The sequence below is a fragment of the Procambarus clarkii genome, chromosome 45 (assembly GCF_040958095.1).
Source record: "Procambarus clarkii isolate CNS0578487 chromosome 45, FALCON_Pclarkii_2.0, whole genome shotgun sequence".
Classification (NCBI taxonomy): domain Eukaryota; kingdom Metazoa; phylum Arthropoda; class Malacostraca; order Decapoda; family Cambaridae; genus Procambarus; species Procambarus clarkii.
Genome location: NC_091194.1, coordinates 2,745,894 through 2,761,261, shown reverse-complemented (window position 1 = coordinate 2,761,261; position 15,368 = coordinate 2,745,894). Strand labels below are relative to the sequence as shown.

At 36.3% G+C, this 15,368-nt stretch overlaps 1 protein-coding gene across 4 annotated transcripts; it reads right to left on the bottom strand.

Moving 5' to 3' along the window:
- Positions 1–15: 15 nt before the first annotated feature.
- Positions 16–15,124, bottom strand: ebi (transducin beta like ebi). 4 transcript variants are annotated; one of them, XM_069301164.1, is made up of 12 exons: positions 14,977–15,124; positions 13,213–13,277; positions 11,545–11,690; positions 9,572–9,704; positions 8,489–8,621; positions 7,183–7,321; positions 6,277–6,438; positions 4,994–5,251; positions 3,466–3,593; positions 1,828–1,993; positions 283–1,475; positions 16–117 (listed from the first exon to the last, which is right to left on the bottom strand). In XM_069301164.1, the coding sequence occupies exons 2-11, from the start codon at positions 13,268–13,270 to the stop codon at positions 1,347–1,349; spliced, it is 1,452 nt and encodes a 483-aa protein (XP_069157265.1). In that variant the 5' UTR covers positions 13,271–13,277; positions 14,977–15,124; the 3' UTR covers positions 16–117; positions 283–1,346. The 4 variants fall into 4 exon arrangements, with proteins under 4 accessions (XP_069157265.1, XP_069157267.1, XP_069157268.1 ...); XM_069301166.1 differs by lacking the exon at positions 14,977–15,124 and adding an exon at positions 14,917–14,934; XM_069301167.1 differs by lacking the exon at positions 14,977–15,124 and adding an exon at positions 14,116–14,563.
- Positions 15,125–15,368: the final 244 nt, after the last annotated feature.

Sequence of the window (15,368 nt, the reverse complement as noted above, 5' to 3'; positions counted from 1 at the left end):
TGGAATCGGCTCGTGAAAGTGACGTACTGTCCCGTTTTCTGTTTTGGGTCCACTGGCTTAGTCTGTTAGGTTAGGAAAGGACAGTTTAAATTAATAGTTTTCATAATGTTGTGAAACCTTGTGGAAGTAAGTAAGTAATTATCAGAAGAAGGCACCAAACCGGGAAGGCTATGTAGCACCATCAAATACGCAAAATAATCAGAGGGCGCTAAATATCACCAAGGATGCCAAGACGAGAACAAAAACGCATAAGGCGAACGATATCAAAAGTATCCGAGAAACCTTGTGGAAAATAAATTTCCATTTTGGATTACGGCTATTTTTGGCCTTATAGCAAACGCGTGAAAAGCGACAGTATTTGTAAGAGGACAGGTTGCATCAGCACTTGGCAAATAATTACCGATAGTTTAGGAATATATACTCAAACTGAAATGTATAACAGCATGTCAGTGCAGTAAACAATCACCATCATTAAAATTCACTGAGAATCATCTTCAAACAAACTAAAATATTTAATTCAAATTTAATAGTACCGTTGATCCCTGATTTGCAAGAGTTCAGAGTACTGTACACACGCATTCAATCACACACGGATTTGTTTTTTAAGATTAAGTTCAGAGTGCACGCTGCCAAAAACGTCTGTACACAAACTGTCTGGGCATGCACAAGAGCTGGTCCAGGGGTATGCATGTTGTCGTGGACGCCCAAGTTGTTTCATAGTGCACGATAGGTCAAACAGCTCTGTTTTTCCACCAAGTCCTCCTGCTTTGCCTTCAAGTTATCCTTCGTACTAAAAAACCAAGTTTTTCTACCTCATGACTCCTTACAAAAAATGTTGTGTTTAATGCACTTCTAGATCACATTAATTCAAAACATCCAGCAGCTTCTTGAAGCAAACAAATATATTAATTATACACAAGAACAGGTGTTGCTGAAAACAGAAAAAATAAAGAAACTCTTGAGGTTTCAGGAGCCTAATGATGTTTTGTTCAATGTGCATGACCTCACTCTAGGCAGTAGATTCCAGACATGTAACACTCAAAACAGACCGAGGATCGACAGTACACAGAGGGATAAAATAAAATTGCTTTTTACAGTCACGATACAAAATATAGATGCAGCCATCCCAACCATAACTGTAGTAAACCATTAAAACCTAATAAATGACAATACTGTTCTGTACTCATTCATTATCAAAACCATTTAATTTGTCTTCTATGATATTAATCAATTGCTCTTTGCAATTCTGTTTATTACAAAAGCAAATTTTTCTTACATATATTCAGTTATTTGTTCTTAAGAACCGATAAAAAAACGAATTTCAAGCTTATGCACATTAATTGCAGCTACTTGCGTAGGTCCAAAACAAAAACACTTCCGTCTGATGCTGAAGCTCCCACTTTGTCTCCTCGAGAATTCCAGCACACCTCAAATATACCTCCCGTTCCTTTGTAGCTGTGGACCAGCTGCCCTGACTGAAAATAAAAAAAAAAAAAATATTAATTAACAAAAAGAAAAAAGCACATACAATACAGTATATGCATGTCTGTACAGGGTGTCCTTACAACTTTTTCATATTTGCTGACTGGAATCATCAGGGCATATCTGTATGCCCTGATGATTCCAGTACCTGACCAAAAGGCTAAATTATCACAATAATAATCAAATATTACCACCCAGAAGAAATTAACTTTTTATATCAACCATTAAACAGCTGTGATCACTATCTGCGATTACCTTCTGTGCTCGAATTGCCAAATGTGATTTTTTTTTTTACATTAGTTTTGTGAATGTTATAATGGGTTAATTACTGGTCATTTACTTTACCTGAGTGGACCATATATGGACACACTTATCAAAGCTCCCAGATGCTAGGAACTTGCCATCAGGAGAAAAGGCCACAGAATATACTGGTTCAGAGTGTCTGGTAAGTGTATGTATGCAGGCACCACGCTCTACGTCCCAGAGTCGTACAGTAGAGTCAAACGAAGCACTGTTGATAAAAAATAATTATTGAAATTTTCAGTAACAACAAACTACTTGATACTTAAAACATTATACTTGCAATAAACAAAGACATCACAAAAACAAGACATATCTATGAGGAAATATTAAAGCCTTATCATGGTATCAAGCCTTCATCTCTTGACTCCTCAGGCACACACACTACTGTACTCACATAGTCCAATCGCCAGTGCCTGAAGAGTTCAGGCAGCTGTTCTGCCTGAACAGGCAGAACAGCTGCCTGTTCTATTATGACACCCAACTTTTATAACGAAGTGAAATATTATGACACCCAACTTTTATAACAACATCCACACTTGGCAGTATCACAAGGAACAAATATCACCATACATTAGCAAAATATTTACAGCTATATTTCAACCATTTCACAGATATACAGAACACCATGTGACTTGTTACGAGATGTTGATCATGCAATATCTTGCCTGATATTCACACACATTTTCACACGTATTCATCATACCAACTGCTCTCAGTGTTTCTCCTATTCTCCAGTTCACATCAATTAACGTTTTACATTATCTATTTATTCAACCTTACTTTACCATTGCTCCTAAATCATTACGACAATTTTTCTTCTTATTCCCCTTTCCGTATGATTTTTTATCTGACACTTTTCTAATTAAACAAATATTTTCTACAATCCCATTAGACTACGTATTACATAATTACAAAATATTCATATTTACATCACTCAATGAGTTCCATTTCACAAATACACAAGACTGCTCTACCAGAACTTTCAACAAAATAATTCCCAGTTCATCGAACTTTAATATCTGTATTTCTATCATTTTTACCAACACTTTATAATATCTTAATAATTTAGTAGTCCTTTGGCAAAAATATTACCACATTTGCATTGTCATGACTCACTGTGCATCAGACAGTGCATGAATGTCAGAGTTGGGGGCGTATGTTCCGTGGTCTGAGTGATTGTAGTCATCACAAGCTGTAGTGTTCCCATATTGAAATCAAGCCTCTATCCTACCCATAAAGAGAGAGGTGATAAAAATATAAAATAAACTCTAAGGGTCAACAACAATTCCAGGTTTAGGATTTCTATTTTGTTAATAAACCCAGTGTTGAATGTAATGAAGCACCCCTGTCTGGAGGGCCCACTTGGGAGCTCCTTGAGTCAACAGGGAGCCACTGAGGGATGCTCTCCCAAGAAATTCAATTAATTCTGGAACAAAAACCGAAATAAGGCAAATGCCTTGCTGCAGCAGAAATACTTCTATAACATGGAAGCCTCCATAACTAACCAATACAGTTGCGTGTGACAACACTATGTATAAGGCTCTTGTGGAAATCAAACCAATTTAAATAATGCTCCCAATCTTTAAATACATTTTGTAATTTAGGGACAAAGTCCAGAAAAATACTTAATGAATAATTATAACAACAGGCAAATGCCAAATAAATACAGAATATATTTACCTAGCAAGGATGAGGTTCATATTTGGATTATTTGTACCAGGCCCCGTTGGTGACCATTTAATTGTGTATATCTCTTTACTGTGTGCCTGTAGGTCATGTACACAAGCATCCTGCCGCATCGACCAAATCTGAAATACAAGTCATAATATAATACATGTGGAATCATTGGATTGTTTGAAGTGTATGTTAGACATGTATATATATATATGAATGACTTTGGGTAGATATAAATAGGAGCCGCCTCATATTATTAGGAACCTAATTTTTCAGTCACATTATTGTGATTTAGTCTGCTCATGTTCTTAAGTTAAATTTATATTTTATATATTATACTCTCTGTCCTCGAAAAGATAGATATTTCCATTTATATATACACTAAATGATGTAAATGTGCTGATAAACCATACGAGTAACTTCAATACTTTACGGATAACACATTCCCAATTATAATTCCATTTCAGACTATCAAAATTCCAGCCCCCTAATATTTCTTTAAGCTCTTAACTTAGGCCTACCCCAACCAGCCTTTGTCCGTCATAAACCCCAATTCCCTGCAAATTTAACTAAGGCTATCGCCAAACATTTAGTCTCCAGCTTTAGACAAACATACACTCTTTCTTATAGTATAGATATGCTGTATATTCATTCACATTCATGGAGAATAACTGGACAAGAGAAAATTCCAAGATTTTTTCCGAGACAAAGTTCCATTGTGACTTTTTTTTTAACAGTATACGTGATAACATGACCAGTTCCATCCTTCAGTAGTCATATATTTAATATTATTCATTAAATAAGGATATTCCTAAGGTCACATCTTTCAAGCTGCCATTTTTAACTTATCTTATATGTCATTTTTTGGTGCTAACATACAGGGGTGATTGGTTTGCAGCTCTAATGTTAGCAAAGAGGCAGAATGCTTGAAACATTACAAAACAGGATTCAAGTCATCTACTCCTATAACCACCTGTGGGAAAAATAAAGCAAGCTAACATACATCCCTCACACTCAACCCATCTATATACAGTATAGCCACGACCCATTGCTCCCTTTGCAGTACATCCATCCTCGATATCTGGCCTCAGAGATTGTAAAGAACCAAGTGTTATCGAAAACCTTGAACCATTCACATTTATTTTGTGCACAGATTTTCAGTGCTGACAGTATCTAGTGTGCATCACTGTTGTGGGTGTCTCCACTTATATATTTCATATTAAAAAGATTAAAAAATAAATAAGCAAACCCACGTGCATCAAAAGCAAGAAAAGTGATATTGTTGTGGCCCATTCTGGACCCTTACCTGGTCACAACGTAACATGTCACTTTCCTTTATTTTCTTATGTATGGGTCGGATTATTTATTACCAGCCACATCATTGTGACTCACTCTCTGCTTAATAAGTAAATAATAGACATTTTTGGAAACTCTTAAGCTCCAGTGACGGCATCGTTTTGTAATGCAGAGCCTGAAAGAATTCTCCAACTTTGTAAACCAACACTGATTAAAACAAATACCTTCCACATCTCACCTTAAGAGTCATATCATCAGAACATGATGCAAGAAGATTACCCTGTGGGTCCCACTTGATAGCATTGACTTCATTGGTGTGTCCCTGGAATGACTTGATTGGTTTATCTTGACCAAGCTGGCACACGTGTATACACTGATCAGTTGAACAACTAGCAAATGATGTATTTGTCTGCCAATCTACATCCAAGGCTGGAGCTGAATGGAAGGCAAACTGTTGAGTGCAGTGTCCAGACGACGCATCCCATATGATTGTAGTCTGAAAAAATTTAATAGCATCTTCATCTGCACAAAACACAAATCTTCACTGTAAATATTACACAAAAAATGTTTGGAGCAACGTATGTAATCAAACTCGTCTCCTGGGATCAACCCAAGACACAATTTTGATTCCACTCACTGTTCCAAAGAATTTCTCATAATATACCAAGCTTTCAAAATTCTTAACAACACTCGTTAGCATCAAGGGGCAAATAGTATTGTCAATTGTTTCAATTGTATCGTCAATATGTCATTTGTTTCAAAGATAAATAATACTAGAGGGAACATCAAACATAATGACATTTATTCCTTCACAATGAGCTACATTCACTCATTCCTTTTCACTGTCACTTTCACATATTGCTCAAATGCACATCTTTTTCATATATTCAACACACATAACCACCTTATAAGCATTCCTCTCCTACACACATATTAATTAAAACATATCACTAACATCATCTATTCATGCAACCATAATTGCCAATAATTTTGTCCAGGAACTGAATACCAATTTGTGAATTTCTTAACTTTCCTTCCAATTACAATCACATGTCTACAAGAGTTTAGAAACCATATGATGGGATCGAACATGCATCACTGGATTCCACAGGCACATGCACAACTGACTAGACCATGATGAGTTTGACGAGTGTCAGGGGAATTCAGGGATGCGGGATACAATCCCATCATATGGCTTAAATATTTTCTCACCAGTTGGCAAATTTAATGGAGGAAATGATCCATGCAACCTGTGACTGGTTTTGCATTTTCTGTTATTGTGGCCCAAACTGCTTGAAATTTTCTCATATTATGCACAAACATTGAATCTTTATTTTTCATACGTGTCAGCTAGAAAGAAGCTCATTTGCCTCAAATTAATATATTTTCTCTTATATGAAAACTAATAAAACTACCTATAGCATTTTAAAATAATACAGAGAATTCAACCATGAATTAGATGGAGGACAAAACATACAGTAGCTCCATATCACTGACACACTAAATCCAAAATAAACTTACTTTGTCTACTCCTGCACTCAGAATGTAGTTTCCCTTTTTATTCCACTTCAATGCAAAAATTGGGCCCTTGTGTTGTCCAAGAGTAGATGCCAGCCGCCCGTCTGTCATCCAAATTCTTGCATAACCATCATAGGACCCAGTTGCCAGAAGTGTTCCATCACACTAGAGCAAAAGCTTATTAGTATAATGAGCATTATTATTATTATTATTTTTATTATTACATATTTTTATTATTATTATTATTCTCAGTAATATATACAGTACCATATTTTCCAGTGGATAGGATGCATCTTTGTGCCCAACCATCAAATATATAAAAATGAAATCAATCACATGCACAAAATTATGTCCCCCCCCCCCCCACTTTCAAAAACATTGGAACATCACTTTCAATAAAAGTATGATGAAACATACTAAACAAATATTTCCACAAAATATTTTTTGTATACTGTATAAGGTGTTATATACTATACTCAGGAAAATACGGGACCTTTATTAGCATCGTAATTCACCCATTCACTGTATCCTTCATGCTCAGTATAACGCCTTATTAGCCCCCACCCCATATACACTGCCCCCCCTCTTTCCCCATACACACACACACTGCTCCACTCCCCATGTACGCTACCTCCCCCCCCCCACACACATATACACATTTTAACCCTTCTGCTGCTTATTTTGATTTCAGCCCCTGTAAATCATTTTGTGATATGTCCTATGAATTTTGGAAATAAAGGAAGCTCTTAAAAAAAATGATCAGCTGCAAATCATGTGTAAAAGTACACTTTATACCAAAACATTGCCACTTCCAATTAGGTGTGTGTGTTTGGTTACTTGTTTTTCAGTGGCATTATTATGATATACTCTGAGAATTTACAAAAGCTGATTCACAACCTAGTTTCTTACATTCCAGTCAAGAGATGTGACGTCTTTGTTGCTAGGAACCTCTGTGCCGCCCTTCTGGATACAATGCCTGAGAACTAATTGGTTTGGAGACGTAGTGTTGTCGTTCATGTTCCATATACGTGCAGTGCTATCACCCGATCTGGAGTAAAAATACAAATCAAATCCGAAAATTAAAATACTGTACAATAAAAACGTTTCCTTTCAACATAAATGCCATTTCTCAAAAACTTTATAGTATACCCCCAGTAAGGGAAGCTGCACATCATGATCAGAATACACCAGTTAATTAAGAGTTGAGAAGCTGGACCAAAGAGCCGAAGTTCAACACCCGCAAACGACATTAGGCAAGTACAATTAGGTGAATACAGACCTGCTTATCAGATGCATGCAGTACTATATCTCACACATATAGTCCATAACACACTTCACTCATCTTATACAATACAAAATCCTTACTGCTCTATGAACGAAATTAATAAATCCAAAAATGGCAAGGACCCCATGATGCTCTCTATCAATAGAGCACTATAAATTATTATTCAAATATCTATCATAAACAAGTATCAATATAAACAATCATGTATCCATGCTAATATAAATCAGTCTCAAAAAATTAGTAATAAAATTGCTAAAACTAGCAAAAAATAATTTTCCATTTTCACTTCAAATGTTTAAATCAAAGAAATTCCATTCAAAAAAGGTGGTGGTTTCTTATAACAACAAGGATATAGTGACCGAGAGGTAAACCCTGCTTCTCTGTGTACGTAACAACAGTTTACTTAAGAGCTGAACTATGTTCAGTATAAAGTATACTTACTGGTTGGTGAATAAGCTATTATGGCCTTAATAACCCTCCAGAGATTGATATGCCTTACGTCAACACCAAACCAACATTCACAGATTAATCAATTCAACAAAGGCAATTGCAAGAAAAATGAAGTTCTTTAGGCAATTTCTTTTAGGTCAATCTATTAAGACATCAACTTGAATTATAGTGAACAAGGAAGTTACATCAAACTCATAAGCTTGAAGTTTTGTTTCAAATTCGTATTGCACTTACAGCCGGATAAAGAGTTACCGAGACCATATTTTCTATTAAAAAACTAATATTTATAAAAAAATTATTAAAAAAAAATCAGAATTTTCTGATAAGAGGTCTATTTCTTACTACAAACTTAATACAATTTTGAAAACTGACGGTGACCGGGCCGAAGGTAAGTAGCTGCAGCAAATGGATTAAACATCTTTACACCAGTGCTTAAATAAGTGGGTAGAATTATGACCTAAAGAATACGTAAATAATTACCCTGATGCCAGAAGATCTGTTGTAGGGTTCCAAGCGCAGATAAATACTTCAGATTCATGTCCTCGTAAGATTGTTGCCTTATTTAGTGGAATTTCCACACTAATATCAACGTCCATAGTTTCACCAGTAGTCCCTGAAAAATAAATAAATAAATTAAAAATATAAACCATGTGGACATTGCAACATTTATAAAGTATTGTTCAATTCTACACAATGAGAAAAGGGCTAAGAAGTTTATTACTAAGATACTATTAAAAGGAACCAGTACAAGTCTTGAAAGTATACATGAAAATATTATAATCAGAAATGCGAGTGTAAAAGTTATAAAAGGTTAGAAGATAGTGAATTGGTTGACCTTGGTCATCCTTAAAGTACCAGTGTTTGGATACTCACCTTATCATATTTGTTTCCTAAACAAGCATTCATTATAAAGTTTGGGATAAAATAAATAGTGGAGTATCTGTAGTTGTAAAAAGACAGTGTGAAAGGCTGGGTGTACCTCCCCATATCTATAACCTCTTCCTCCTAAAAGGTCCCCTTTCTTGAGAGTATATCCCTAGCACAATTCAAGTGGGATACTTTGAATTTTATATATTTTCATTGTATTATGTTACCGATACAGTACTTTATTTATTAAACACTGATAGTTACAGTGACGGTGGTGGTGATGCTAATGATGAATATTTGTATAATAACCCAATTCACACAAATGAAATGAAATGAAAGTAATGATATTTCAGTCTATCCTGGATCTTGATCAAGACATGACAAAGAAGACTGGGAGAGTCGATATAAAGCAAGAGTGTCTCCCACTCTTGTTTGTCATACCTTGATAAGGGTTCAACATGGACCAAAACATTATTACGTACTGTCATTTCACGTGTGGGTTGGGTTATTTATTACAGCCATGTTATTGCGACTCATTCTCTGCATATTATTATTTAAACTTCGTGCTTCACAATACTGATTAAATTTCAAGAGTCCAAGTTGGCAGCCCTGTAAATAATGTCTAAAAATGGATTTCAATCACTTAGTGACTAAAAATAATCAAAAGCAGGGTAATATTTTCACCTGTCAACCCACCTTCATCACCATTTGTGCTGGGGATTTCTGTTTTCACTACTGGTTTTGTTGTGGTGTTCTGCCTGGAAGCCACAACATCTGGCATCACGGCATCAATTAGCGACAGACTGTCTATTAATCTCTCCGACCCATCCTGCAATATTATGGAGTTATTATATAACATTATATTACTATTATATTACAAATGGAATTTTTCCCAACACAAGTGTAATATAAAATACTGCAAAATGTGGTAATGGCTGTCATAAAGGTGATGTTAGAAATGATGGTGGCAGTAGAAATGGTGGTGGTGGTGGTGATAGCCCTATAGGCTGCACAGACTTAAGCCTAAGGCTTGGGGTTCTTGGTAGGGGGGGCTGCCAAAATTAGATGTAAAAATAATTTCCTGACAAGTTTGCACAAATGCCCTGACCATGTATTTTAAAGAAAAGTAGTGCAACTTGTCATCCTTCATTCTTGACCTCGGGAAGTTTTTTTTATTAATTTCAGAGCAGCATATTCTTTACCCACTGCAGTTGGATACCACTGGGATATAAGTACATTTACAAAGAAATGTATACATTTAGAGACAGAAGAGAGGTTGTCCAATACAATTTGCTTCAGCATATGCAATTCAAAACTACAGTACGTTCAATTTCACTATCAGCTGCAGTTATATTCAGTTTCATATTCTCTTTGAATTGAATCAATTCATCTCCAAGACTGGGTTGTAGATCCTTAGGATAACAAGAAATACGGTAATGTGCAGAGTACTGCAACTGATCATTCTTAAATTGCAAAAACTTTAACAATAATCCATACTTCATACTCATTTCTGAGTAAGCATCTATCTGTTTTTTTCAAGATGCTTACCGAGGTTTACCTGGAGAGGGTTCTGGAAGTTCTACTCCCCGAGCCTGACTTGAGGGCCAGGCTCAACTTGTTATAATTTGGTCCAATAGGCTGTTACTTGGAGTGGCCCACATTTTCACTATAACCCAGTTTGTCTGACACTTCTTGCAGGAACCTATCTAACTGCTTTTTGATCAATGACAGGTAGAAAAACAATGATATTAAATTGTTCATGTGCCGAGTCTCATAGCTCAGTTTCATATGTAGGCCCACCGTTAAACTTCATTTTCATACTCCACTTACGTTTTCTGGTTCTCTTTTTCCTTATGGGTTGATGTACCAGCATTGACAGTGCCATTCTTTTCAAATTTGTCAAACATCCATATATCTATATCTATATATCTATCTATCTCTATCTGTCTATATCTCTTATCTATATCTATCTATAGCTATCTATCTATATCTCTCTCTCTCTTTCTCTCTCTAAGATGCAACAAATTCTTTCAGCAAATGAAAATTTACTGCTGCATTCAGTTCTAGTGCTGAACTCTGCAAACTCATGCTTGTTTGGTGGAAGCATTTCAATAACAATGACCAGACACTTAACACAATACCTGACCCCACCCAGAACCCGGGTTCAAGACCCGTGATTAACTAAATCCATCTCTGGGTGGGTGTTAGCAGTAATGGTGGTGATAGCTTTAAATAATATTGAGAAACTAAAGAACACATAATGCAGTGACCTCAAAGAAAATGTTTAAGATAAATAAGATAAATAAATTTTAAACTCCAATTCTATTCACACATTTTACAGAACAGCGTAAATGATGTACATGGGTGAACTAATTGCATCATATGACAGGAGTAGATGACTAGTATTATGGAAGGGAAGGGAAGAGTTGAACAATATATGAAAGAAAGAAAGGATAGGAAGGAGATGGGGGCTAGAGAGCTCGAGTGAAAGGTTTGTGGTGTGACGGAGCCTCCTGAAGAAACTTTAGTTGTCACTCCCCCTCCCCCCGGCTATAGGTACGTAAACAGCCCAGTATCCTGTTCTTCTGGTAAAGCTTCTAATGTTGACAAGATGCCAACCAATTCTACCTATTTAATATTACAAAACTGTAAATTATAGTGACATTTACCTCTCCTATACTTATCTCTGCCTCAGTATATTGAAGACCTTTCTGAATGATGCTAAGTAGGGCTGCAGGTGGGACCAATGCTCCATTGATGTTTGACTGTGATATGTGGGACTCAATCCCAAATACATAAGCTGCATGGTAAAAACCTGCAAAATCAAAAGTAAAATTAAAAGAAAATTAACACCACAAACTCCCAAACTGTGCAGCTATTTAAAAGTACATTACTACATTGAGGTGTACATATTTAAATAATTTTGTCAGGGACAGGACTGTGTGTATATATACTTCAGGCGTGTATCTGGGTTACCCTCCCCATCCCCAGGGTTTAACTACTGACCTTCCCGAGGATGCAGCCCCACAACAGTTGCCTAGCTCCTGAACCTATTTATTGGAAGGTGAATAGAATCATTAGGTGAAAGGCAACATTCCCAACCATTTCTGTACTATCCCACAAATCAAATCTGGGATCCCCCAATTCAGCTGTAAACAAACTGCAATACATAAAAATTACAAATAATGATTGGAACCGTGTAAGGGTTAACACTAATCATGTTCCAATCATCTCATGTTTTTGGGCAACCACTAACCAAATATATATATTGCATTTACATGCACAAAATCATATTTATACCTCTACAAAACCCCTCAAAAATCACTTTTAATAAAGATATGATTAACAGGCAGTAAGTACTTAAAAGCTACTTGTAGATTAAGTGCCTTGTATGTGCCCAAAAATATGGTACCATAATACAGTGGTACTGTTGTATACAACAATTCCCTCAAATCAAAAATGATATATTTGTCGAGTACTTTTATGGGTTAAATTATTATGCAGTTTTCTTCATTCTTATATTAATATAATACAGTTGAAAATATTGATGATGACAATTAAACAAACATGTTTCTCTTCAGACATGAAGAGCATTTCACTTTTGGACATAAAGTGTAATGCCATCATCTCTTTCCCTCAACACCTTCACCTTACAACACAAGTTTCAGCCAAATAATAAACTAGGAAGAACTAAAAAGTTATCGCCTTTTTAATCTATTGTGTGGAATTTTTTGGCGGTTTTTATATTAGAATAACTAAGTTTATTTTCTCTATTTCCTGACTTCCTTTTCTAATGTTGATATAGTTATATACATAGAGGTACGAGCTCTTTGGAAGCACAGATATACATTCCCGAGTGCTAAACCACCCTTTTCCACTTACGACGAGAGGCTATACATATGCATTGACTAGACATACAGTACATGAATAAGTAATTATCAAAAGAAGGCACCAAACCAGGAAGGCTATGTAGCACCATCAAATGTGCGGAATAATCAGAGGGTGCTAAATATCACCAAGGATGCCAATACGAGAACAGAAACGCATAAGGCAAATGATATCAAAAGTATCCGATTCACCAAGAATTCTATCGAGGGACAAGCAACCACGTGGGACGGTTGGAAAACAAGACACATGCTCGTCCTGGAAGTCAAGACATTCAACAAGGATATGCATGACCATAAGAGGGACAATGCAATTTGGACAATAAGGAGCAGAGCGGAGTATATGAATGAGTATATGGATATAAACAGAAGCTGCCTCATTAGGGCCAATAGGTCACCTTCTATTTCCTTTATTATTTTATTCTTAAAAGAATAATTTATTGTTTAACCTACCTGATTCCTGAAGATACCTGTATACCAGGAAATTAACCTCATCACTTGTAATGCTCATGATGAATCTGAAAAAAAAATGATCTAATTAAAGTTTATCTTAGGAAATAAAGGAGTTGGTGGTGGTAGTACAGCCCGTTCTCTCGAGCTGTCACAATGGACAAAATATGGGGTACTAAAGTGCATAAACCCAAGACACCTGCCTAATCAGTTCACAATCTAAATACCACAATATGACATTTCCCACTTGTGTTTGAATCTTTGTCTAGACATTAAAGACAGAACAGCAGCATAGGAGTCAGTTTCAAGACACTTCCTTTAAGCTATGCCAGGAAAAGATTTGCATGCAATATAGGTGTAAATACTGTATTGTCATACAGGTCTATAAACAGTACTTACAGTTTTTGTCAATTAAGTGTAAATTCTGCATATGGAATTATTCCACACATTGTGTAAACTAAAGTGAAGTTATGATAATTATCAGGAGAAAGCACCAAATCATATCGACCATATAGCACTTAATAGGAATATGAAGATAAGCATTTTGGTTAGAATGAAGGAAAGAAATGGTGCACAACCACTTGGATGGTTGGAAATAGAATGGTAACCTGCCAGAAGCGAGCTCATTGTTCTACCATCCAGTCCATGGAGAAGGGGGGGTTGGACTAAAGTGAAAAAGGTTACATATAATTCCCATATACAGCTAATCAGCAATATTGCATCATCACAGACCAAATTACCTCCTCACAATGTTCACAAAACACAAAAAGACGTTGATATTTGTTTACATCATATTTTTCTTAATTTTTACATGAAAAAGTATAATTTTAAGACATTTTTCTAACTCTCAGGTGCATATTTACTGCTAAGTGAACAAAAGCATTAGGTGAAACGAAATGTACCAACCTCTTTTGACCTGCCAGGGACTGAACCGGGGTCCCTCAGTTGTGAGTGGAAGAGGTAGGCCCTAAAATTTTGCCTCATTCTAAGTATGCAAACACATGTAAGAACCACACTACTCCACCACAGCCTTTCACCGTCATATATTTGTCTTGAGATCACGCAGCAGAGCACACACAAGTATGGTCAGTGTCAAACTGTACACAGGCATTTTAACAAAGCTCATATCTTTAACTGCCAAAGCAGTATACAGTGTGTATCATTTGGTTAGGCTGTGTTAGGCTCAAATAGGGAAAGTTAGTTTGTTAAGTTAGGTCAGGGTAAGGTTAGGTAGCTTTAAAATCCATTTGATAGTGTCTTGTGTACAATGTGACTTGTAGCAGACATTGTAACTTAAGAGTTACAAGCTACGCTGATGGTTTGTGGCAGTGTTGGCTCCACCACTCACAGTGTCTCGTGCTGCTGATACTGCACAAGTAAACCAATCACGGGGAACACTTTACTGAGCCACCAGTTACCTGTCTACACTCAGGAAAACAATATAAACTGGTATCAAAATGTCAAATAATTCAAGATAGGAATTCCTCCAGATTCCTTACAATACACACGATGGTTAGACATGTTCTATATTATAATTATGAACACGAACACTGCACAACTGAACAAACCACAATGCGTGTACTGCACAACTGGCTTCTCCCTGGCATGTTTTCCCTCAAAACCACATCACTGAAAAACATTATCACATAATCAACTTTGAAACCTCCCGTGTTTATTTTTTTGTAATGCTACTATTTATTGACTAACCACTCCCCCAGGCGGCCAGCAGTGAGCCAGCGGTGCCCACAGTGTCTGGTGTACACTTACGGCTACAACACTCAGCGATACTTCAAATAAGCAACATTTTATGAGGTGTAGAAGAGAGTTTGTGAGGAGGAGGCGCCGAGCGACCCGCATCCAAAACAATCATGGCGGCTCTCTGCACTTCTCAACAATATTACTTTTCCCAAATAGAATTCCACTTTTCTTCTATCACCGGCTTAGGAATGTAATGATGTGTTTTTAAACTGTGATATATACAAAAACCACAATGCGTGTTATTTATTAAGAAATGCTACCTAGGTGATTAGCATGGTGGTCGCGTTGAAGTCTAAGGAATTAGCCACAAACCAACAAAGAAACACAATTATGGTTCAAAAACTGAAGCCTAATGAGTTATGGCGCACTCTGCGTGCAAATATTAACCCAAAGTTTAATTT

Bases quoted from the DNA above. Each gene is read 5' to 3' on its own strand.
- ebi (XM_045761303.2), bottom strand. From the start codon at position 13,270: ATGAGCATTACAAGTGATGAGGTTAATTTCCTGGTATACAGGTATCTT. The intron at 8,622-9,571 runs GTGGGTTGACAG...TTTATTTTTCAG, and splicing joins CAGCACAAATGGTGATGAAG to GGACTACTGGTGAAACTATG. The intron at 1,476-1,827 runs GTAAAGTAAATG...TTTTATTTTCAG, and splicing joins TCCATATATGGTCCACTCAG to TCAGGGCAGCTGGTCCACAG.